The sequence below is a fragment of the Ptychodera flava genome, chromosome 16 (genome assembly GCF_041260155.1).
Source record: "Ptychodera flava strain L36383 chromosome 16, AS_Pfla_20210202, whole genome shotgun sequence".
In the NCBI taxonomy this organism is placed as follows: domain Eukaryota; kingdom Metazoa; phylum Hemichordata; class Enteropneusta; family Ptychoderidae; genus Ptychodera; species Ptychodera flava.
In genome coordinates, this window is record NC_091943.1 from 26,789,657 (window position 1) to 26,815,094 (window position 25,438).

The 25,438-nt window shown below is 40.0% G+C and overlaps 1 protein-coding gene across 1 annotated transcript; it reads right to left on the bottom strand.

Moving 5' to 3' along the window:
• Positions 1-102: 102 nt before the first annotated feature.
• LOC139114445 (MAM and LDL-receptor class A domain-containing protein 1-like) lies at positions 103-23,810 on the bottom strand. Its single transcript, XM_070676187.1, has 22 exons — positions 23,688-23,810; positions 23,390-23,411; positions 20,636-20,668; positions 20,094-20,210; positions 18,877-19,020; positions 18,247-18,441; positions 17,314-17,589; positions 16,670-16,771; positions 15,232-15,378; positions 14,379-14,732; positions 12,912-13,079; positions 11,963-12,220; positions 11,358-11,468; positions 6,964-7,116; positions 6,062-6,436; positions 4,437-4,718; positions 3,758-3,859; positions 3,247-3,396; positions 2,140-2,484; positions 1,166-1,291; positions 893-1,006; positions 103-531 (listed from the first exon to the last, which is right to left on the bottom strand). The coding sequence occupies exons 1-22, from the start codon at positions 23,760-23,762 to the stop codon at positions 512-514; spliced, it is 3,669 nt and encodes a 1,222-aa protein (XP_070532288.1). The 5' UTR covers positions 23,763-23,810; the 3' UTR covers positions 103-511.
• Positions 23,811-25,438: the final 1,628 nt, after the last annotated feature.

The following is a 25,438-nucleotide window of genomic DNA, read 5'->3' on the forward strand; positions in this document are numbered from 1 at the left end:
ATTGTACTGATTTCATGCGTTGGGCGAGGCTCTGTCGTCTGCGATTTGGTAACACTATAAAATAAACATGGCGGGAAAATGAAGACAGCTTGTACGTATCAATACTTTCAAAATTGCAAAAGCATTTGATTTATTTAATCACAAGTAAAAGTCGAGAACAATTCACGTGTTGTCACATGTCCTCACCAGTATGAGGTTTCCGTTGAAATTATGTATTGTATTGTTTCTCATTTTAGCCATGACGCATATTTACATCTTTGAAAGGCTAACTGAAGATTTCATTGTTTCGTTTGCTGTATTATAAAATTCTAGAATGCTGAGCTGTTGAGCATCTGATTGATTGAAGTAAAATATTGTCTATCAAACTTGTATGTTATAATGTTCAGTAAATGAGAATTGTACAGAAGAACGTGATGCGATTGTGTACAAATTGTGCATTTCGTGGATATCCGAGTTACTACATTCTAAATAAAGTTCACGATTCTGTCTGCTTCAGTGCTATCGCACGTCTCTACGGTTTCACTGTGGTACCTGAAAGAAAGAGAGAGGAAAACGTAAACGAGGCCCGAATTCAACGACGCGAAACGGGTTCGTGGCACTTTACCGCCTAAAAGGCTGCTAGATATGTAAACCTAGCATGGCATAGCAACATTTATAATTTGGGCCTTTCAGTGTTTGACGTCATATCGTTTGCATGCAAATAGACCAACATTCACTGTCACTGTGATATTTATTAGCTCCATAACAAATGCATGAACGCGCGCGAAAAGTCCATTGGCAAAAATTTTCTGATCTTAAAGGCAAACGATATTATTTCTGGCAGAAATGTATCTGTTCATGGTATGTTTAATATACGTATTAGTTTGAGCTACGAATATGCACAAGTACTTACTGCAGTCTTCGTCCTCGTTCCCAGGGCAGTCCTGAATATTGTCACACAACCAATGATCGGGAATACACCAACCATTGTTACACTGCCATTGACCAGGTGCACACGTGCCAAAGTCTGTCATGAAAGGAAAAAAATATTTTATACAAGATTTTAGGTGAACATGATGATATCTTCGCCCTTCTAGAAGTTGGTACATGTGAATGTGCGACGCCAAAAGAAAGATTTTACAGAGATTACTTTTAACTTTTATTGCATAAAGCCAAAGATACCCACCGCATCCTAATTCGTCTTCGTTGTCTGGACAGTCAGGGATTCCGTCACACTCCCAATAGTCTGGTATGCAAGATCCGTCATTGCACTGGTATTGATAAGGGGCACACGTCGGCAAATTGGGAGCACCTGGCAAAAAGGGGAACAGCAAGAAACATTTCCATGCTAGTTTCGTAACAACCACTTCCTAGATTTCAAGATCCGTCGCTCGAGGGCGCTCTCTTCGCCTCCCCTCTTACAGTCGTAAGAGGAGAGGAGCGTGGGGAGCGTCCTCGAGCGACGGATCTTTCAGTCTAGTCACTTCCCATTTATTTCGAAAACTTGTCATTCAGGGGCAGATCCCCCCTCTCTTCCCAGCCCGAACCCACAGAGCTGAAACTTTTGCGCAGTTGGGACCGTCTGAGCTGGATTGTCGCAGTGGTTCAAAATTGTGTCTGTTCAGAGCGTGTTAGGAGCCATTCCAATGCTGACCTTCAAATGTTCACTTACGTTTGTTGCTGCCAGAATTTTTAGTTAACTTTTGGTGATTTTTTGACTATTTTTCTTCCTTTTAATGTCAATCATAACTTCTTGTTCTACTCCCCGAAGCATGTTGAAATACACAGTACTCAGCTTGTCAATTCAGTCTGCATATGTACAGACTCTGTATTGTCATTGTCGATGAGGAAATTCTGGCCCACACTTTACACGTACAGAGGCAACGTTGACAAGCTAAATAGTGGTTGATTCGACATGGTTTTGGTGATGAAACAAGAACTTGCAACTGACATAATAAACAAAAATAATGACAATTCATCAAAAGTTAGAGTTAGTGGCCCTTAAAAGCAACTTTATACTGTATTTGGCTTAATCATAAACTCGTTTTACTACTTCAAAACTTCAGTATTTGGGGGGTGGGGAAAGGTTTGACATCAATTTGTTTGACGTGTGTTTATAATTATGAATTATGAATGGCTAAGATACACAAAGGCACTTACATGCGCCGTCCTTCACGGTGATGTCATCAATGGCCATGTCGCTGGTGTAACTGGGGCCGACATAACCGTCGAAGATCACTCGGAAGAACTCGTCAGAGTAGATGGTGATTTCCTCGAAGTGCCACGTGTCGCCCTGGTCTCCGCTCTTGGAGAAAATGGGCGCACTGAACGTGGACGTGTTCTCGGAGAGGTAGAGGACTTCCAGGGTTCCCATGCCGGCTCCGAACATGTGGTACCAGAACCCGAGACACACTTCGCCTCTGGGTGGGTAGAATATCGGCGAGAAGAGCCTGGCTTGTTCACCGGGGATGCGTGGCGCAGATGACTCGATGTAAAAGTAGCTTCCTGTGCAACAACAAAATGTGTCGTGTGCAAAAAATATTGGGGTGGCATGCATATGAATTTCCAAAATGGAAAGGCCACCTTTCAGTCTATGCATGGACGTACCCGCGTTTTACGCTTGACACAAATACCACGTCGTTGTACTTGGCGCCACACAAAGATTCCGACAATATTCGTTAATTGTCTTGTGGAAATTTAAAACTACTAACTTACATGGTAAAGGTTTTAAAAGTATGCGCAACTTATATCGTCGGCGCTGCGCGCGTGTTTTACTTCAGATATGCAAAGAAAATGTGAAACAGAAATTGTGAAAGCGATAACCCAGATGTATATTGTTAAAATGAGAGGCGGTCTGTCGACTGACGGAGATAGAGAGGGGCGAGGGAGAAATGAGCAGACAGACATAGAAACAGAGACAGTGACAGACAGATAGTGACAGTAGGTGCAAGAGACTCGGGAGACAGAGAGACAGATTGACAAGGACATACATGCTTAGATAGGGACAGAAATTCAGAGACATAAAAGGTGAGAGAGAGGCAGAGGCATAAAGAGGGACGAGGGTACTGGAGAGATAGAAAAGGCGTAAAAATACTAGAAATTATGGAAGATAGATAAATTTTATATTCACTTTCTTTTCTCCTACCAAAACCTGTATGCTATATCAAAAGTGTCGACCAATGTTCAAAACTCAAACTATTCGTGGAGCGCTATCTGTCAACATGGACAAAGCCCATGCAGGGATGAAACAACGCATCATTAACCCACCAGAGCCAGTCGTGCGATCTCCAGTTGGTCCAGTTCCGATACTAGGAGTTGATCCGGAGTACAACGTCCATTCGAAATCATCACGTAGGTATTGTACAAAGCCACATCTGTCAGTGAGCTCGAAGTAACAATCGAATGGAGTGGTAACACCTGCAATAATTCGTGTTTCAGAACAAGATATTCGTTATACATGCACGCATGCATGCACGCATGTATGTATGTTCGTATGTATGTATGTATGTATGTATGTATGTATGTATGTACGTATTTATTTATGTATGTATGTATTTATGTATGTTATATATATATATATATATATATATATATATATATATATATATATATATATATATATATATATGGAGTGTATATGAATTTATTTTCTCAAGTGAGAAGAACAACAAAGCCAGAGCTGACACGTTTACAGGTTCCAGCGAAAATGTTGAAATACCAGCTTTAGTCGTAAGAGACAAATTCGTGGCATTGGTGATCATAATCCAAACGTACTTACCTATCTTGTTGAAGAGGACGGCGAAGGCATGGAAGCCACGGTAGGTAACGCTGAAGTCGGTGACAAATGACATTGTGATCTCTCGGTCCAGTGGGAAGTATACTGGTTGAGACGACATAAGTAGAAAGAAAGTTAGATCCTCGGTCATATGGGTCTCCGTGTGTCCCCGTTTCTCTGTGTGTCTGTGTATAGTGTCCCGGTTCTGTGTGTGTGCGTGTGCTGGGAGGATGAGAGTGCTTCTATATGAGTCTTTGTGTTAGTGCATCCACGGGGCAGATCGGTTACTACTATCTTAAAAACAGACGGAGCTATTTAAACTTTGACTTGCGGGATATCTGTACGTTTTTAACCATTTCAACAAACTTTAAAAGTGTCGCCCTGCTAGATTGGATTCAACTTGTTGAGCAACCTTCCGAAGTCGATTGTGATGCATGTGAGTCGTACCCTATACACTTACATACATTTGTTCCTAGGGTTTTCATAAATTATAGGTGTCCGTTTGTGTAAATTATGTTAGTTTATCCCTCAAAACTCTGCTGTGTGTTGGGGGGTTTAATTTTATTGTGTATATGACTGTGACGTTGTTTGTGGGTCTGTGCACATACTTATCAGTCGTACCAACGTGTGTTAGCCTTTCAGTGAAATCGTATACGTGTATCGTAACCAAAAGCGTTCTTACTCGTTCCGTTGACTCCTGGCTTGGTCGTGCCGCAAAAGCGTATGTCCTCGATGATGAGGGCGTCACACCCGCAGTCGTTCCCACACGACTCGATTTCAATGTCTGTGAAGTAGATTGCCGCGTACTGGTTGGGCGGGACGTAGAATGTATAGTTGCAGTGCAGGTTGTTGTCGTAGTTGTTGGGATAGTTGGGGCTGTTGAACTGGGTGAAGTTCTCGTAGATATGTCGGTTGCATTCATCTTGTGGTGTTGGTGCCACTGTAGTCGGGGTGTCTACCGTCCCTGTGAGGGGGAAGAAAGAATTGTGGTCTCTGCAGTTTACAATTTTAATAATCTCACCACTTCCTACAGTTTCATAAGAGGGTACGAGAATAATCATCTCAGCGTTCCACGCGTTTGGTTCCGAAAACACGATTGGAACTAATTTGGGATAATTGGATTTTCATATTCTTCAAATTTTTCAAAAATGTTAGGTGCCGTATAGCTGAATGTTGCAATATTGCAAATCACTCATAAAAACAAGTGTGTAATGTAAAAAGAAAAGCAGATGAAATTACATTTGTAGACGAAATCGACATTACTTCATCATCCCATTATCCAAAATTAGTTCCAATCGTGTTCTAAGTAACTTTTTGGCGGGAAACAGCAAACGATTTGACAAAATGTGCTATTGTTTACAAAATAAGCCAACCTCTGAATTACCAAAGGAATAGAGTCGCAGTTTTTTTGTCGAATTATGTATTGAAAAAATTTCTCAGACTCAATCTTGAACTAAAATATAGTGTTTATCAATGCAGGGCGTTCAGTGTTTTGTTGAAAATAAAAACGCTACTAGAAGGGCACTGGTACTAGTCTCTCTGGCGTGGGGGTGAAGAGCTGTTTTGCTGGCAAGTTTCAATAGTTCACAGGTTCTGACCGACAGAACCAGCTTCTCTCGTCGTCTTAACAAGTGCGACACAAAATATAATGACCTTAACGCACCAATTTTATCCCTTCACTTCAGGTAAAACTTGCGCCGCGGCCTTACAGGTAGATTTAAGCACTCTAAAATTATTAGAACTTACTTCGCCGGTCTTGTGAGCACCGATTTTAAACTTGTGGAGCAAATGAAAGTTTCACCGTCCTGTTTCTGTGAAAATTGATACTGTTTATTTTCCTACAGAGCTAAGTGGACAATAGCTTGATAGCGGCCATGTTGGATTTCATATGTCGGTAAATTTGAATGATTTGTTTCTACCATATCAAAATTTGCATGGTGACCCTGATTTTAAAATTTAGGCGCTTTAGACATTAAAAATCTTTGTTTGCCGTCCGCCTGCTGGTAGATTTTCAGAGAAAATTGAGAAATAAAAACAATAAATAACACTATTAAAAACAAAAATACAATTTTTCCAAAAGAAACAAATAAAATTGAGCATATATTAATACGCTTGTGTTGTTTGCCTATGTTTGTTTTTTCACCGGCTGGCTGGTAGGTTTTTTACCTATCACACATTTACCGATGTTTGAAATTCAAAATGGCCACCATCCCTGTGTTAACTCTACGGGGGGGAAATAAAATGTTCTACATTCTTCCTTAAGGGTCTCAGTTACAGTGGCAGACATGACGAAGTCCGTTGACTTACCTGAAGTTGGGCATCGACCGATTGTTATGTCGACATCGTCGATGGCTATATCACCGAGATAGCCGCTTCCGCAGATTCCGTCGAAGGCGATCTGGAAGTAAGTGTCGATATTGACTTCTAGCTCGTGGTGAAGCCACTGGTTCCCTTGGTCGAACTGCCTGAGCCAGAGTCGTGTGCTCTCGGTGTCGTTCGGCTGTGAGCCGTAGACCTTCACCAGGTTCACGGTCAACGTGTTGATGTTAGCGCCGAACATGTGGTACCAGAACGAGACACAGGCCACCCCGTCGGTAGGTGCCCGGAATATCGGGGTCAGTATACGGGCTCTCTCTCCGAATATTCTCGGAAACGAGGTCTCAATAAACATGTAGTTTCCATCTGAGAATGACGAATTCGTCAAAGAAAGGGAAATTTATTTTTTTTTAAATGTGGCAATGGAAATGATCACATACGAAACTGCTAAAAGCTCTTTCTCAAGGGAGCGGGTGTTTCTGTTAGAAAGTGCTCTACATAACAGGACGTTTCATGGACAAACGCCAAAGGAATATATGTTCAACAGAAAAGTTAAGGACAGAAACTGAAGCCCGGGGCTATATATAGGTAGATGCACTACTTTATGTTTCGATATTAGCATGTAGACGCATGGCTTTTTGTAAAAGCGTGAAGGTTTATTTTTCATTGCTTATCATGAGTTTCATTCTGAACCATACTGTTATATTCAATAAGCCCTCTGCTTCGTCAAAAAAAATACTGAGCAGTGAATATGTTAGCTCGAAAATTTTGACACATTCCTATACACAGTCTCAATGATACGATGACCCCCCCCCCAAAAAAAAAAAAAAAAAAACAAAAAAAAAAGAACAAAAAAAACAAAAAAACCCAAACAAACAAAAAAACATACGTACTGAGATCACCGAAAGTGTGATCGAAATCGGGTCCGGTGTTGGCGCTGGGGGTTCTACTGGACCCTTTAGTCCAGTCAAAATAATCCTCCTCGCTCTGCATGTAGCCGCAAGTGTTGAGGGATTCGAAGGAACAGTAGTTTGGCAGATCGACAGCTGAAAATACAGATCAGCACTTTTTAGGGAAAAAATGCAGAAACTTGTAGCGTTTTGAAATACAGAAAAGTGGCGTGTGTAGCCAGGCAGTCTTAAAATGAGACGTTATAATTATGATTGTCTTTCTGTTGACAGGCACCCATGTAAAGACATTTACATCGCGAGGAAAATTTACTTTCACCATACTTGATGTGCGGAGGCTTTTAACGAACGCAGATAGAAATTGCATATGAAAACAAAAATAAAGAAAGAGAAAATCTATAGTAAATATCAAACGTTGGACATCTCTTTCAAGTTCGCACAGCTTCTGAAATCGATCTCTTAGTAAATATGGGGAAAAAATGGTTCGACATCGACGATCACTGTTCGAGAGAGAAATGTGTCTTTGCTGGCTATGGGTGAGAACACCGCCAAAATTATCTTGAAAACTTTATTTAAACTTATCTCATTATTATTATTCCATTGTTTGGTGATTTAATGATAATTATATCAGTATTTGGCCATTATTTTGCAATTATTTGATCATTATATGGATATTATTTTGACATGATTATGAACTTATTTGGTAATTCGGTTGTTTTGACATTATTCAGCATTGATGTCTTGATTTGGAACTTATTTCATCATTATTATGCCATTATTTGGTCATTTTTATGTCATTATTTGGTCTTTTTTATGCGATTATTTGGTCATGATTACGACATTGTCTTGACATTCTCTTGATATTGTCTTGACATTATTATGTTAATTCGGTTCTTTTGCCATTATTCGGCATTGATGTCTTGATTTAGAACTTATCTCATCATTATTATGCCATTATTTGGTGATTTGGTCATTTTTATGTCATTATTTGGTCTTTCTTATGCAATTATTTGGTCATGATTACGACATTGTCTTGACATTCTCTTGATATTGTCTTGACATTATTATGTTAATTCGGTTCTTTTGCCATTATTCGGCATTGATGTCTTGATTTAGAACTTATCTTATCATTATTATTCCATTATTTGGTGATTTGGTCATTTTATGTCATTATTTGGTCTTTCTTATGCAATTATTTGGTCATGATTACGACATTGTCTTGACATTCTCTTGATATTGTCTTGACATTATTATGTTAATTCGGTTCTTTTGCCATTATTCGGCATTGATGTCTTGATTTAGAACTTATCTTATCATTATTATTCCATTATTTGGTGATTTGGTCATTTTTATGTCATTATTTGGTCTTTCTTATGCAATTATTTGGTCATGATTACGACATTGTCTTGACATTCTCTTGATATTGTCTTGACATTATTATGTTAATTCGGTTCTTTTGCCATTATTCGGCATTGATGTCTTGATTTAGAACTTATCTTATCATTATTATTCCATTATTTGGTGATTTTGTCATTTTGATATCATTATTTGGTCTTTCTTATGCGATTATTTGGTCATGATTACGACATTGTCTTGACATTCTCTTGGCTTTCAATTATCTGACCTCCTTTATTATCTGAACTCATTATTTGACCTGCATTTGAACCCTACCCAGAAATCATTTCACATTCACAATGGCGCAGTTGATACGGTCTGTTCCCTCGCATAGAGATAGAAAAACGGGCTTTGCGTAAGTTTTAAAGCGCAGCTCAGCACATCGCGTATCTAGAATAGTTGGGCGTGCTCGAAAACTGAGATCGACCACAATTTTGGATTAAAAATCGATTATTTTCGGCGGCGGAACTGGGCTGTGTTGGGTAGCCTTTGGTGGCCTGTAGTATTAGCTATTACACCTAGCCGAGCGTACAGGTCTGTGTACCGTGTGTTCTCGGCGTTATATGGTACAGGCCCACGGCACGTTTCGTAGATCGTCGTCGGATGGGAAGTGACTAAGACCGAGGTTCGGTCTTCGGCCTCACAGTGTCAGTCACTTCCCATCCGACGACGATCTACGAAACGTTCCGTGGGCCTGCTATGTTATATGGTGGAGGCCGTATAACACCGGAAAACACAAGACCTGTACGTACGCACGGCTAGGTTACACCCAGCCTGCCACACAGAGATCAGTAAAGGTATCGATACCGTGGACGAAAACGACAATCGCCGCGCTGTCTTAAAAAAATCGCAACACATAGAAGACTAGGGGACTAACAGTTACCACGGATTTTTGAATTCTGGCATATGAGAACAATCAAATATTAGAGAAAAAAGATGGGGTCACCATACTTGATCTTATTCAAGTGTACGATGAAAAGTCAGTTTTTCTAAAATCACTTAAAATCAATATATAAAACCATTCATTTCAAGTTCATGCAGTAAATTAAATTTTCACATCTCATTGTACCAATAACACAAAGTTAAACTCTGAACAGTAAAGACTCTAATTTAAATGGAAAAATGTGTGACTAAATGGAAACTTTTATTTGTTATTAAATTTGCCATTATTAGACCCAAAATTTCTGAGATTAAAACATTAATTTCATGGAATATTTTAACCTTCCAGTATTGTCAATTTTGTAAAACATTTTATAAGTGGCATCTAAGTTGTACATGTCTTGTACTTTTGAAAAAACAATTTCGGTAGGTCACTGTGCTCATTTTTTCACAAAGTGGTTAAACGTAGCTAGGGATACATAATTTTCATACTCTCTCATGATTGTCATTTTGTGTGCTCTTCAGCTGGTGCCATTGAACTGGCCAGAGTTGGATAAACTCAAGTCGGCTTAGACTGAGAAATCCAAAAAGTTCACTGATGCATTTAAAAATGGATCAATTTTAGAACTTGCCCTAGGTATATGGCTCCACAACCTGCTGATAAGAGGTAGTGTTAAAGATTTGCGTGCAGAACGACACATTACATGTTTTTTTTACTCTGTGTGCATTCCTAATAAATATGCGGCTATATGGTAATTTTGTGGGGGGGACTTGAAAAATTTTGCGGGTATTGAGGGGGGGGGACTTGAAAATTTTTGAGGGTATTGAGGGGGGGGATCTGAAAAAAAAACAGATTTCAATCGTGATTCCTCCAGCCCCCCCTCACCATTTTTTTTTGAACGCAGCCTTAAATATGTTTGACCTTGACAAAGCGATTACATTGTCGTATTTATTTGCCAAATATAGACCACACTGCATTTGATTGTATTAGCCTATTAGAAGCAAAATCATCTCAACATACTCGTGCCATTATTGAAGCTTTCTTATCCAGATGAGTCCAGATTGGAATTATGAAAAAATGAGAAAGCAATACTTTTATCTTTTATCTTATTTTACGGCCAGTTAGAGTTGCACCTGTAAGCTACAGACTGAAAAGCCGGTACTAATAAGTATCAAGGAAATATTCGTTCAACGAAGATGTTTTATCGTAGGTATGCCACATAGGCCCTAATATTTTTGGTTGGTCGGGAACTATTCTCGAGCATGGTTTTTTTTTTATTGTAAACTCATAGGGGCACGGTCGATAACCTAACGACTTTTTATTGCTTTGTTGGTATGAAACCGCAATGAATCAAAATACTTCTTTAAGGCAGAAAAGTCATAACGTGGTGAGCGGGGCGATAAGCTGTAGAGGAACACACAGCATCGTACGCAGGGCTAGGCTAGGTGTAATAGCTAATATACTACAGGCCACCATCGGCTACCCAACACAGCCCAGTTCCGCCGCCGAAAATAATCGATTTTTTATCCAAAATTGTGGTCGATCTCAGTTTTCGAGCACGCCCAACTATTCTAGATACGTGATGTGCTGAGCTGCGCTTTAAAACTTATGCAAAGCCCGCTTTTCTATCCCTATGCGAGGGAACAGACCGTATCAACTGCGCCATTGTGAATGTGCAATGATTTCTGGGTAGGGTTCAAATGCAGGTCAAATAATGAGTTCAGATAATAAAGGAGGTCAGATAATTGAAAGCCAAGAGAATGTCAAGACATGTCGTAATCATGACCAAATAATTGCATAAAAAAGACCAAATAATGACATAAAAATGACCAAATCACCAAATAATGGCATAATAATAATGAAATAAGTTCCAAATCAAGACATCAATGCTGAATAATGTCAAAACAACCGAATTACCAAATAAGTTCATAATTATGTCAAAATAATATCCATATAATGATCAAATAATTGCAAAATAATGGCCAAATACTGATATAATTATCATTAAATCACCAAACAATGGAATAATAATAATGAGATAAGTTTAAATAAAGTTTTCAATATAATTTTGGCGGTGTTCTCACCCCATAGCTGGCGGACTTACCTGGCAATCCAGGCAGAATCTCGACGGAGGCCCGAAAACCCTTGTAAGTGATGGAAAAATCACTCTGGAAGAGGATTTCGTTAACTCCATAGTTGTTTGGCAAGAGGTAAACTGTTAAGAAGATAAGATAAAGAAAATAACGGTTCTTACAACAGCACTGTATCCCAATGCAATCTCATGAGGAGGTCAAGGACGATAAAGGGCGCAAGAGGAATTAGACATGCTTTTTTTGTATTAGACTTTGTATTAGACTTTTTTCTGGTTATCGCTTCAAATCTATACCATGTCCATTTTTCCCTTTTTTATGTTCCAAAAAGAAACATTAATAATAGCTCCCTCCAATCCACCACTGACACATAACCTAAAGTGGTTCACAATATTGCATTAATGAAATTAATAAAAGACCGAACTGACTCAGTGTGTAGGCCTGCCTTCTCTCCTGAACAATAAAAACGTTTGAATGATAGAGTAATTGGTTGCTGCTGGTGAAAAACAAACAACAACAACAAGAACTGTTGCGGTAATCACAGACTTTTTACCGAAATTTCAATTAACAGAAGATAAGCCCCCTCCCCACTCCCCTTTCGATTTACGTTCGCACTCACCGGATGCGAAGAAGGTCTGGCCGCAGAATCGGATGCCATCGATGATCAGGGCGTCACAGACGCATTCGCCAACGCCGCACACCTCGATTTCCACCTCCTGGAACAGCAGGTAAGCATAGTGGCCGTCGGGAATGTGGATGACGTAGGTGCAGTCGGCATTGTTCGGGTAGTTGTTCGGGTAGTTGGGACTTGAGATGTAACCCGAACTGCATGTGAAGTTGCCATTGCAGCTGATATCGCAAAGTGGTTCGGGTGTCGCTAATGGTGAAGTAAAAAAAAAACCAATACTTGAGTAATTTCTTTCCGATAGCAACCTTTCGTTCAATGGCTTGTTGATAAAAAGATACTCGAAATTTTGCGTATAGAGTACGCTTCAAAATAATTTAAACAAGTGTAACCCTGCCCCGGACTGAAAGATCCGTCGCTCGGGGCGCTCTCTACGCTCCCTCGTAGAGGGCGCCCTCGAGCGATGGCTCTTTCCGACAGTCTAGCCTTGCCCGAAAGTCATGAAAAACCTTCATTTATGGACAAATATAAATAGAATCTGTGCATCTATGATGATATTGGCGAGGGTACAAGTTATCGATCGTTAGTTTAGGGTTTGGGTGTAACTGCATTCGTATTTAATCTTCTTTTGATGATAATTGTAAGCTTATTATTCTCGTGTAGTTTCTAAATTCAAGTGTTAATATTTCCCTAGAATAGAATAGGTTCATCGCAAATTAACACTTATTACCTGTTTTCTCATGGATCGTCCAGAGCCATATATCACTGTTTGACGGCGCACTCTTTGTGTGCCCAAGTAAAAATCAATTCTATCTATTACAGCACAAGTGCTCGGATTAGCTGAGGGGTTTCTCAGGTGAAACTCAGATCACGCAATCGACGATAGTACGATATCGAGCGCAGTTAGACAGGAAATTTTCAAGAAGACGTGTAAAGTACTTACGCGTGCTGGTTCCGCAGTCGTCTTCGTCTTCGCCTTCACTGCAGTCTACGATGTCGTCACACACCCACCAAAGTGGAATGCAGGTACCGTCGTTGCATGTGAACTGTGTGGCTGGATCACAAGGCATCCTGGTCGATATATCGTGTGCGGTCGTTGGCGCCTCAGTAGCTGGTGAGCAAATCATATCAGGTCATGAAAGTCCTGGCTTTTCCTATGACTCGTCAGCCGCAAAAGCCGTTTATTTCTTATTGACCCGTGCGGTTTTTCACATGTTCCCTCGCCTTCAACACTGCATTATGGTGTATTTTCAATCAACATACATTTTTTAGATCCACTATCGACTCTGTGTACTTTTTCACCCATTGATAAATGTGCACTATTGTATGTCATGTATGCTATTAAATTCATTAATTTATTTTTAAGTCGTATTTTCTGACATAATCCAACCATTTACATTCGTCTTTCCTTCATCAACGCCATTCGGCAAGGCTGAAAACTACTCGGCTTTCAGTGGACAATTTTACAGCTCACAATAGCCTTAGGGGGTCCAGTTGCTTTGCAAAGCTACGATAGGACTCCTAAAAATCCAAATTTGTTCTCACAACAAAGGTTGACCCCAGCGTCAGTCGACCCGTCCATCTCGTCGACTTATTTTGCTGTGATAGTTTTAAATCTATAATGTCTCTGGCAGTTTCAGTGATCAGTGTTTGGACCAAGGGGTTGCAAACGTCTTCCTTAGTGTGTATCTTTGGGGAACAATCGACGAATAACATTTGTTACGTCTGATGTGGGAGTAAAGTAATTGTTAATGGAAATACTAGCTCGATGGCTGATTCCTTAACGCGCAAGCAGGATGCAAAAACTTATGGGTTTCTTATGGTTGAAGACCTTACACCGTAATTTCACTATGGGCATCCAAACATGTGAAGCCAATATAGCTTTAACCTTCTTTTTAAATTTTCTTTATCTCGTCATCCACCGATATTGCACCACAATTTTCATTGTGAATTCATTGTTGTGGACTGGTCCTACCTGAAAATAAGTGCTTTGACAAACTAGTATAAATTTAATTTACCGGGACAAATCATATAAAATGAATTAAATAATTACACCCCGGATATTGGATCGTGACTTCATTTTAACATTTCTGCTGCAGGCTGGACTGGAAGATCCGTCGCTCGAGGGCGCTCTCTACGTTCCCCCATCTCGAGCGACGGATCTTTCAGTCTGGCCACAGGGGCACCCCCAATATATGATTAAATTAAAATGAGGTTTGAAATCAAATGTAGAGCCTCGGTGAGGCGACTAGCAAAGAACAAGAAAGATGAAAATGCTGCCATCTGTCAATATGATTTTCATCAGATCGGTCCGCCATCAAGACTGCCAGTAATCCGAAAAGGGGAAACCCTATCTGTTACCTGTTCTCAACGAAAAAGCGCCTGGCTGGAAGACTGCGGAGATACTTACTCACGACGGGGTGGCAGGCACGGTTGGTAACTTCAATATCGTCGATAGCGAGATCAGATCGGAAACCAGTCCCACGGACGCCCTCAAACACCACTGCGTGCCTGCTGGTGGCCAGGAAGTCCACCTCTGCGAAATGCCAGGCGTTGCCTTGGTTACCGCTCAAGGTGAAGATCGTGCCTGATGGAAGTGTGTCGTCGTCGTTCACGTAGACATTCAGTGTGCCCATGTCTACACCGTACATGTGATACCAGAAGCGAACACAGCCCCTGCCGGTGGTGGTGTTGTAGATGGCGGTACCGAGTCGAGCTTCATCGCCCTCGTTACGACCCGAACCTTCTATGTATAGGTAATGACCTGAATTATAAATAAATAAATAAATAAATAAATAAATAAATAAATATGCTTAGTGGATGGACCTCATACGCGTGATGATGGCGCTGTTTTACGAAATTGTGACAACAAGACGAGCTAGTAAAGAGACTTGTTATTCTATTAAACTTATCGCCATAATGGCTTGTTGTTGTTCACTACTTCAATACACCTGGTATTTAGGTTCAAGCAGAGTCTGTGTGTACAGAGTTTGAACGCATTCTCACTGTCAGATAACTTCATTGCCGACTGGATAATTTTTTCTGATTATAGCCTACATTTATGTCCTGATGATGGGAGGCGATATGAAGATGCGGATTGAGAATTAGAGGAATGGTCACAGTCAGCCAAGACTGAAGTGTAACTCAGTATGTATCATTTGACAGTATACTTATATACTTATATAAACATTTCATGAAATTTCTACAGTCTCGGCAGAATTAAACAAAACAACCCGCATTAATGACGTCATAACGTTTCATACCAGATCCAGTTGTATGATCTCCACTGGGTCCTGTATCACCGCTTTCCGTCGCTCCAGTGTGTCTCGTCCAATCAAAATGGTCGTTGACGTCTTCGACGTAGCTGCACATATCGGTGTCGAAGTCGCAGAAATGCGGAGAGGGGGTCACTGTATGGAATTCAAAATGACAAATTTTGAAAACGAGGTTGACGTTTTACTGTCCGTGGTGCTTCTAGTAGAATATTAAAATCGCCTTGACAGCAACTAAAGAAATTGAAAGTATATACATGATTGTGAAAGATATATATCCAATTAAATACTTTTGGTCATCAGTGGGCGAATTTCACTCGAATGCTTGTGTTCCTCTTAAAACCCCGTCAGCTGTTTATGTTTTGCATTCTTTTTCTCAATACGATTTTTTTTATTTGATTTGATTTTGATTTATTTAGCACTTAAAAAAACATACAATACAAACAAGGACAAAGACAAACACGAAAAAGTTGGGATAAAACAGAAAAGTTAAAAACTTATTTTTACTGTGGTCCCACGAAAAATAAATTCACAAGCAAATCGGCACGACAACAATTTAATAAAAAACAAAATCATTTTTCTCATAGATTCATTGCTTCATAAAAAACTCCTTTAACTTTCTTTTAAACAGAGAATTTGAAGTAATACTCTGTATATTTCTTGGAACTTTGTTCCATTCAACACTAGCTGTATATACAAAACTATTCTGATAAAACCGAGTCCCACCTGGAATAAAAATAGAATACGGTCCGGAGCTCGTACTATGTACATGACCTTTTAAAAAAAATTATCTGCCAAATATTTCGGTGCTAATCCTAATCTAACTCTATGAACTCGAATGAGTTTTATATGTGCGACTCTGTGGTTAACAGGTAGTTATCCCATTTGTTTGAAGTGAACAGATTCAAGGTGTGTTCTTGCTGACATACCAAGGACAAACTGCATAACTTTATTTTGGGAAGTTTGAATTTTTTGTTTGCTTTTTATTGACTCTCGGCACTGTACCAGTAAGAGCTTGCACAATCAAAATGGCATTTTATCAAACAGCTAGCCAACAGTTTTCTCGTATGACAATCTAAAATATAACGATATAAAAATTTGAGACGAGCATGTTTTTCAAATGCAACATATGCCTAAATACTTACCACAGAACTTTTCTCAAACATCGGGGACTCGGGGACTAACGCAAAATTGAAGCGATATACTTAGCAGTCTGTGGGATGAATAACTGCTGCAGTGGGTATGCCCGAGATAAGCTGAGCGACTGGGACCCAGTCTAAATCTATACCCGCCAGCTTGGCTTTCTTTTCCATAAAAAGTTTCCGCCGAGAACGTATAGCATCTGCAGCGAATATATACAGTATGTTTACTGCCCTGTATTGACCTCTATTCTGGAGGTTACAGGGACGAGTCTCGCGCCGTTACTTACCTTCTACATTTTGCCTTCTGACGATGGCAAAGAATCCGCTGAGTTGGGTGTTGCCGTCGGTGACAAATCTCACTCGGTGAACACCTTCAGAGACGTATGAAACTGAAACAAATTCGAAATGCATGTTTTATGTTGACGTAAAAGTGAGGGCGCCAGGTTACTCTGTGATAACTTCACTTTGAACCCTATTTTGAGTTTGGAAACAATGTGAAATTTACTCCCCCTGAAAATGAGCTAAAATGGCAATGTTACCATGTAGGCCTACATACACTACGACTGGGACTGGTGACTTGTGCGTTTGTCGTCTTGAGAGGTGATTCATGTTTATCAGGATATGTCGACGCTTTTTCACGCTGCCAGGGAGGTAGAGATAAAGCTGGAATATATCATGATGTTATCGCTATCACTTAGCAATCACTATTGTGTTCCCCACCTCTCTGTGTTTTAGGCCTTCACCACCAAACCAAGCTATTTTGCGCATTTTCAACAATAACGCCTAAATGTACCATTTTCGGTGTCACAGAAAGTTGCAAAAAGTATCTTTACTGAAGCACTTTACTCTTCTGGAGCCATGCTTTACATTAACTCCCACCCCTACCCTTCTCCATCAGACACTGACTATCGGTGCCACGTATAAAACTTACCAAGACCATTTTGTCCAGGTGGTTTAGTTCCGCAGTATGCTTCATCCTTGACGTAGAGGGCGTCGCAGGCGCAGTCCACGCAGAACTCGACGTTGAAGGAGGTGAACTCGATGGTCAACTGCTGGTGCTGTGGTACGTTGATGTAAAACGAACAGTCGCTGTTCGGCTCGTATTCGTTCGGGTAGTTCGGACTGTATATTTCGGCGTAGTCGGCATCGATGTATTCGTCGCAGCTTGCCTTGACGTCCTTCGACTTTTGCGCAGGAGGATCGTCGACTGTCAAGTTGTAAGAAACAATACTGCTGTATTATTTTCCAGAATGTACGCGTGCCACAAGATCATCAAAGTTATTCCATCCCATGAAGTTTAACTGAGATTTGCGAAAAGTCCACTTCTACCGTTGTCATTTTCATCAAACTTCGCATTGCCACAAAAGATATAAGACTTACATCTTACACCATGTTCGAATTTCAACATATTTTTAGGTAGTATGCGCCCCGAAAGTGATAGCCTTAAACTTTTTCTCAAACTTTCCTTAAGGAAGCTTTCAACCATTCTCTTTCAAAAATCAAGAATAAAATCGGGATCACTGTTCAAATTTTGGTACTAGAGAAACAAATAACCCAAGATTAACGGATATTTAAAATTCAAAATAGCCGCCATCCCTGTGTTAACTCTATGGAGAAAAATAAAAATTTTCGAATTTCGAAAAACTAAGCCAGTGAAAAGTTTGCTTACACCAAGAGCTTTCAAATGAACCCCACAAGTGGTATATGAGAAAGGAATTGTAAAAGTTTGAGAGTCCGAATATCTGTCCCCACGAGTATACGTAGAATTTTACTGATCAGCTTGCCTGCCTGCCGCAACTGCTTATGCGAAAGTCCCGTAACTCGTCATCGAAATTTTATTTAAAACAAGAGAGTAGAATCTCACTTGAGTTTTCTACGCTCCTTCGACGTCTGGTCGACGTCTGTTTCTTCTCAAGAGCCTCCATGTGGTTGTCGAATATGTCCTGCCGAACGAAGCTGTATATACCGCGAATGTCCACGTGCGGGTTTGGACTGGAATCTTTCTGGATATTGGCTGTCAAATCCGCCTTTGGCTCCCCTTCTCTATTCCCATACACTCCTGAAATGCGTGTACGTATTTAGTTGAGCTCAAAGCTTCAATCAGAATTCGAGCTGTTCCAACAAAGTGTACTTTTTCACTTAGAGGGAAAAAAGACTGTGAAGGTGCGAAGTTTATGCAGTGAAACGAAATCCAATCTACACTTGTGTCATATCATATCATATCATATCATATCATATCATATCATACATACATACATACATACATACATACATACATACATACATACATACATACATACATACATACATCCATCCATCCATCCATCCATCCATCCATCCATCCATCCATCCATCCATACATGCATGCATATAGGCCTATAGTCAGCAGACAGACAGACAGACAGACAGACAGACAGACAGACAGACAGACAGACAGAAAGACAAAGGAAACGGACTGTGAGGCAGAAAGAGAAACTGACTTGTACTAACTTACCGACTGGCAATTCTTGCTGTGTCAAGTCGATATCTTGCGGGTTGTCTCTGGCTTCTACGGCTGCATCGTGTTTCTTCACGATGAAGTCAGGCAGTCTGTACACCTTGGCATCGATTGGACCGTTTACGTTATTATTGGGTTTCTCTGGTGAAAAAAATTGGAACACAGTGTAATGGGAAGAAACGTTTTCACTCAGGTCAGGAATTCTGAGAGGATTTCTTCAACTCAAACAAGATAACAACTACATATATGTATCGTGGATTCCCTAAAAAGCCATGACAAGGACCGTGCCCAGGCAAGTTATCTGAGCACATTGGTCGCTTTGAAAATCGCCAAATTTAGAAGTTGAGTACCATCAAAATTGATGCGTTCAATTTAATTTTTTTCATTTATTATCAAGTTTATACAGTTTAATACTCTCTCTCTCTCTCTCTCTCTCTCTCTCTCTCTCTCTCTCTCTCTCTCTCTCTCTCTCATATACGCAATAAAAAGGAAGATATACAGAGCAACCAATCATTCCACCATTCAATATACGAAAAAATTGCAAGACTTGAGAGAGAAAAAGTGATGCTCTCTTGCAATTGTGAATAACTTGCTATTTTCACTGCTATCTGTGAGAATTTTTAGTAATCTGTGGTGAGCAGTAAGAAATGCTCTCCATGGTGAGAGTCAAGTATAATAACAAATTCTCACCGGTGAGGGACGCCAGAAATTCTCAGCAATATTTAGACTGGTTATTTTTACGGTGAGGATATATCATACTCATCATTCACTGGTGAGAATCAGCCAGACTTGTTGCCACATGGTGAGAATCAATCTGATTAATTTTCATCAGTGAATAACGAGTCTAGCTGGTAGATTCTCTATGATGAGTATGATACATTCTCACAGAGAAAATTACCATTGTGACTGTGCATGGTGAGAATTTCCATTCTCACCGGTGAGAATCTGTTGTCATCCTTGATTCTCACCAAGGAGTGCATTTCTCACTCACTGCTCACCAGTGAGAATTCAAAATGTCTCACTGACAGCGGTGAGAATAGAAAGAGATTCTCACCAATGGCGAGAAATCGTCACTTTCTTGCTCCAGTCTCACAATTTTTTTCTTATAGTGATCATGGCATGGCACTGTCAGTCCAGGCGTTGAGCACGGAGGTTGGGAGCATAGCGAGTCGGCGCCGACCTTCCTGGAAGCAAACGCACGATGTCTGGCTTACCTTCTATGTCCTTTATTTTAGCCTCTAACTCTGCAACCGTCAGTTTTACACCATTAACGTCTTCTGCCACTCCAGCAAAGTGATTAGCAATGATGTTGGCCGAAATACCATCCTGTACTGCTCGAGAAAACAACATGTTTTTATCAAATGTATTTTTCAAGCCAGAAAATATATATGAGCTTTCGCTTCTGCCTCTTTTAAAACTCAGAAACATTGATTCGTGGATTCAACAACGATTCTTCTAGAAAGTGAGGCTTGATATGTGTTTAAACAAAATATACTGATGTAGGAATCAGTGATACTTTACGAATATAGCCACATTTTTTAACTCTCTCTCTCTCTCTCTCTCTCTCTCTCTCTCTCTCTCTCTCTCTCTCTCTCTCTCTCTCTCTCTCTCTCTCTCTGTTTTTGTATGATCATTGTTTGATGACGTCACTTTACATTACGACAGTCGATAAATTCATTCTGCGCATGTCACCAGAGCTCCTCAATGACAGTGTTTGTCAAAGCGTTCGGAAATCTATTACCGAAATTTTACTTACGTGCTTTCGCAATCTCCTTTTCTAGTTGCTTATCTGTTAGGGCGAAAATGATATAAATTGCATATATTGTCGTCTCCAAGTTTTCTAGAAAGAATTCATCAGAATAAACTGCAACCGATTGTGAAATTCTTAATATATGCGTAATATCAGCATCAAATGTTTGAAGAAAGCATGTCTTGTCATTGAAACTGCTATTAAGAACTTCACCGGATTGACCCTGCTAGCTTTCAAGACGTTGGGGCGTGTAATTATGTAAATGCTTCCAGGGCAGAACAGTATTTCGAAAGTGAGGTGATATTTGATGTGTTTCATCTGTGGCTATGTGCTTCAGTGTCAGCTTTGTCGGTACTATACATGTTGCATCGGCAGAATTCATCGTTCGCCCGTGTGAGACGGTGGAAAGAACGGGATTAAATTGTACTTCACGCTTCGAAAATATCGTTGAGACTTTGGTCTCAGCGAAAGAAGTCCTGAAAACGTCACCGTGACAAAACACGCGGTCGTACTCGGACTCACGATCGGTCAGTTACTCTCAGAGACCGTGGTAAGAAATAAAAATGGTTGAGTACATTCTTCAAGTATTTCATTGCGGAAACAAACCCACAGAAAGAGAGTCACATTTTTTCTGTTCTCCTTTCTAGTGACTAGAACTAGGGACAAAACACTTATGACTCGGTACGATGTGGTTCTGTCGTCTTCATTTCTGTATCTTGAAACTATTTAATAGTCTCATTTAAGTCGCTTACGAGCGCTTTTTTATTTGTTGGTACTCGGAAAATCACACAGCTATGCTTTCAGAATCATACGGACATAAGAAAATTTACAGAATTTTCCGTGACAAGAGTGACGCCTCTTTTAAATTCTCTCAGCCTTGGATGGATGGCCAGTAGAGGGCGTGTGACATTTACGTCATCCCATGATTTTAAGAGCTGACAAATGTTTTGAACTTTCTACCTTTCACCTAGCAACGAATGAGTGTTTTGGTGTGGCAAGCATTCGCTTGAAGGCCATGAAATGACGAATTTTTGCCAATAGAGGAGATTGCTGACGATAATGATATTATGCTTATCGTGCGATTGGCTGAACGCCTGGCTTTTGTTTTGTTAATAGGGTCCACTTTCCGCAATTTGGACAATTTATCGATTTATGCTCCAATTACTTTCAATACCTTACTTGGCAGGTGGCTATCACGGTGACAAACCCAAGATGTCAGGGCCGCGTTTCTAAAAATATGCAGCCTCATGTGATATTGCGCACGTCGACGAATGTGCTTGCAAAACTCTTAAGTTGCACTCTGCAGACTTGAAGGATATTGAACTTTGAACAACTGCGTACTTTAAAAATCGTTCTAATTTTGAAAAAAAAAAACTGGCCATGAACAGGGGAGATAATGTACTACAGACAGTGGACAAAAATGTCTGGTTTTGACACAAGAAATGATTCTTTATTACTTTGGTCAAAGGAACCGTTCCACATCTAACTTTGAATGCGCAGTTCATGTCTTTCATTCAGAATTGGATTTTTGGTTAAAGTCAAGTGGTTGTTACCAAGTACCGCCTTGATGTTGAGCAAAAGAATGAAGCCTTTCTTTTAATAGTTGTCTGTTTGAAGGAATAATAGATATAAACCCATAACAAATCACGAAACAAGGCACTATAATTTTGCATTCAATGAAATTTCTTTGTGCTTATTAACGGTGAACTTCAGTTTTTGCCGAAAGAAATGCACGTGACGAAACGGAATATACATAGAACGATCTAGGAAGAGCTATTGTTACCATTGAACAAAGACTAAAGCTCGCAATTGTATGAAATTCGCTTTCAAAATAGTTGGCCTTTCTTCGTATTCTCGGTGTTTGATTTGATTTGGAAGTCAGTGGGTAGTATGACGTCATTATGAAAAATGCTTTCTCAGCGTTTTTCTTATCGGACTATTAAAATTCAGGCTTTCGGAAAATAGAAAACTATTTATGATGCAAAGCTACAGCAAACAAGCAAACAAACGTGAAAGTATCTTTCTGATTACATTTATAGAATCGGGTTGCTTTGGGGCTTTGTTTTTTTTTTTTTTTTGAGGGGAGAGGATAGTTTTGTCTTTAAGGTAGAACGCACCTCGGGGACAGACATTCGGACTCTCAAACTTTTACAATTCTCTTCTGATATACCACATGTGGGGGTTCATTTTAAAGCTCTTGGTGAAAGAAAACTTTTCACCGGCTTAGTTTTTCGAAATTCGAAAATTTTTATTTTTCTCCATAGAGTTAACACAGGGATGGCGGCCATTTTGAATTTCTAATATCGGTAAATCTTGGGTAATTTGTTTCTCTAGTACAAAAATATGCACGTTGACCCCCTATTTTTATTCTTGATTTTGAAAGAGAATGATTGAAAGATCCCTTGAGGAAAGCTAGAGCAAAAGTTTAAGTCTTTCACTTTCGAGGTGCATACTACCTTAATACAGAGAACAAATTGTTCACTGATTTTGATGTGAAATTCCTACTAAACCTGCCAACCTGAACAATGTAATATTTTAACTCATTTTCAAAATATTGAAATCGTGGCGGAGGCCGAGAAGTTCAAAACTGTCACTCAAGTTTATAGCACAATTTGGCCGTACCTACCGGAAAAGGCTATTGGAAGCAATACGCCCCGTTCAGGACACCGTGTCTCAACCTATACGGATTAAGTTCCGAAACGCCCTACCGTAACCAGCTGGTGACAGCTGTATCGACTTGACAACTAAAACTACACTTACCTTCACCGGATTTGTTTCCATTCTGAAAATAAATATAGAAAGTAAAGCGGCGTTAGAAGCTATCAACATCACAATATTATTATAATAAATTATTGAGATATTTGCTGTACTTCCTTCATGGCTTATTTCTGAATAAAAATACATAAATGTACGAAACATTTTGGGCAATGTCGGCGTGATCGACAGCTTGAGGTTCATATTTGGGTTGTTTGAACGCCAAACGTTGACAATTACTCGAGATAAATCGCAAAAGAGAAGCAAAACACATATCGTTTTAGGATGGCAAAAAGCTATTTACCCCATTTCGCTTGGCAAGCGTGACTTGAACGATTAAAACGCTCAGGAAAAGCAGGCAGGCCAGACGTAGATCCATCTTGAGCCCGTGTCGAGTGGAGACAGGTGGGAATAAAGTGTTACCCCTTCCGCGCTCGAGTTTATAACATGGAACGTACCATTCTGCATTCGTTGGAGAGGGGAGTGCCTAGCTTGAGCCGAAAGAATGGATTGTTAAAAACTTCGAAGGTGTGGTCAAAGTGAAAATAAATATTACAGGGCATAGAGTGTGAAGGAAAATTTTCAGCCTCGCTTTCGCAAAAAGTATTCATATAACAGCAAACAGAACAGTTTCATATTCTCAGGATAGATATGCATGCAATGCTTTCCAGTTGGGGAAAATCCCTCAAATCTTTGTACGTTAAAAATAATTTGCAAGTTCTCATTCTGAACATCCCTTCCAATAATCTAATGGTCCATTCCTGAACTGTGATTATCAGAACTTTTAGTTTGTTTATTTTTGTGAGTGTCAACTTGACTGACAGCCACTTTCGTCACACTGCATATGTGCATTGTTTGTTGGTAACCTCTGCCTACGTCATCACGATGCAAAGATTACTGAATAATTTGACCTTGTAAGGTCAAACATTAAGTTCGATCTTATGTGAATGCTCGTATGTTCTCTGTAATTTCAGTAAGGCTGCTATATTCCTTCATGCTTTTTACTCTCATCGTCTTTCTTTTAAATCACCCGGCTCCAACTAATCCCCTCAAAATATCAACATTTTTTTTTCTGAACAGAACATTCCATCGGACATAGAAAAGATGTGCTAATGACGGGGGAAAGATAATGCTACGAAACATATAAATCAAACGGTTCATTGGATCCCGTAAAATATCACGTGACCTATCAAATAGAGTGCTTTCAACCTCATGCTATGGCTATAGGTATTAAGGAGTTGTAATAATGGTATAAAAAATAAGAATCAAGTGATATTTGATGGCGATTTTAAACCGACTGTAGGACCAATCTGATTGCCGTTGGACGTTTATCTGATAAAAATCTACACAAAAACACCAGATGTGATTTAAAATGTCAAGCGTATCACAAACCATAGAAAGAGACCCTTCAACAGATACAGATATTAGTGAGAATTCATGATTGCTGAGGTTTTCGCAATCAAAACCGATTTTAAAATGATTTTCATGTATCCGAGTCCTGCAGGAGGGAAGTTGACCCAGGGCCGGACGTACAACGACACAGATTCCGTAGAATCAGGATATTTGTTTTGCCAACTTGACAACTTTCGAAATTTTCTAAATTTATCTTGACAGACAAGCGTCGGTGCGTTGCCGATCGATCTCCGCTAAGTGCCCTTACAACAGATTTATCATACTTGAAAATCAACTTTCCTGACAAAACTGATTTTGAGATAAGGGCTGCAGAACAAACGCCTGTCGGGTTTGTAGTAGCAACCGAGCCGCCAGTACCAACACGCACTCGAATGGGACTTTATCGTCCACAGAAATCACACATTTTCAGTGTGTCGGGAGAGGTTTTCCGAAATTCGAACTTTCTTCATGTCTTAGCGTTCGCTGCCCAATACCGACATTCCGCCCAAGTGACAACTTAACGGCCATTGACAAGCAACGGTACTCGTGCCGCGCACTCGTGGCATCGGAGTGGGCTCATGTTAGGTTAAAACGTTGGTTTATGTTTTCTGAACTCCTTAGACCACTAAATCTGCCAACACAACATTGAGAGTAAACGCAGTC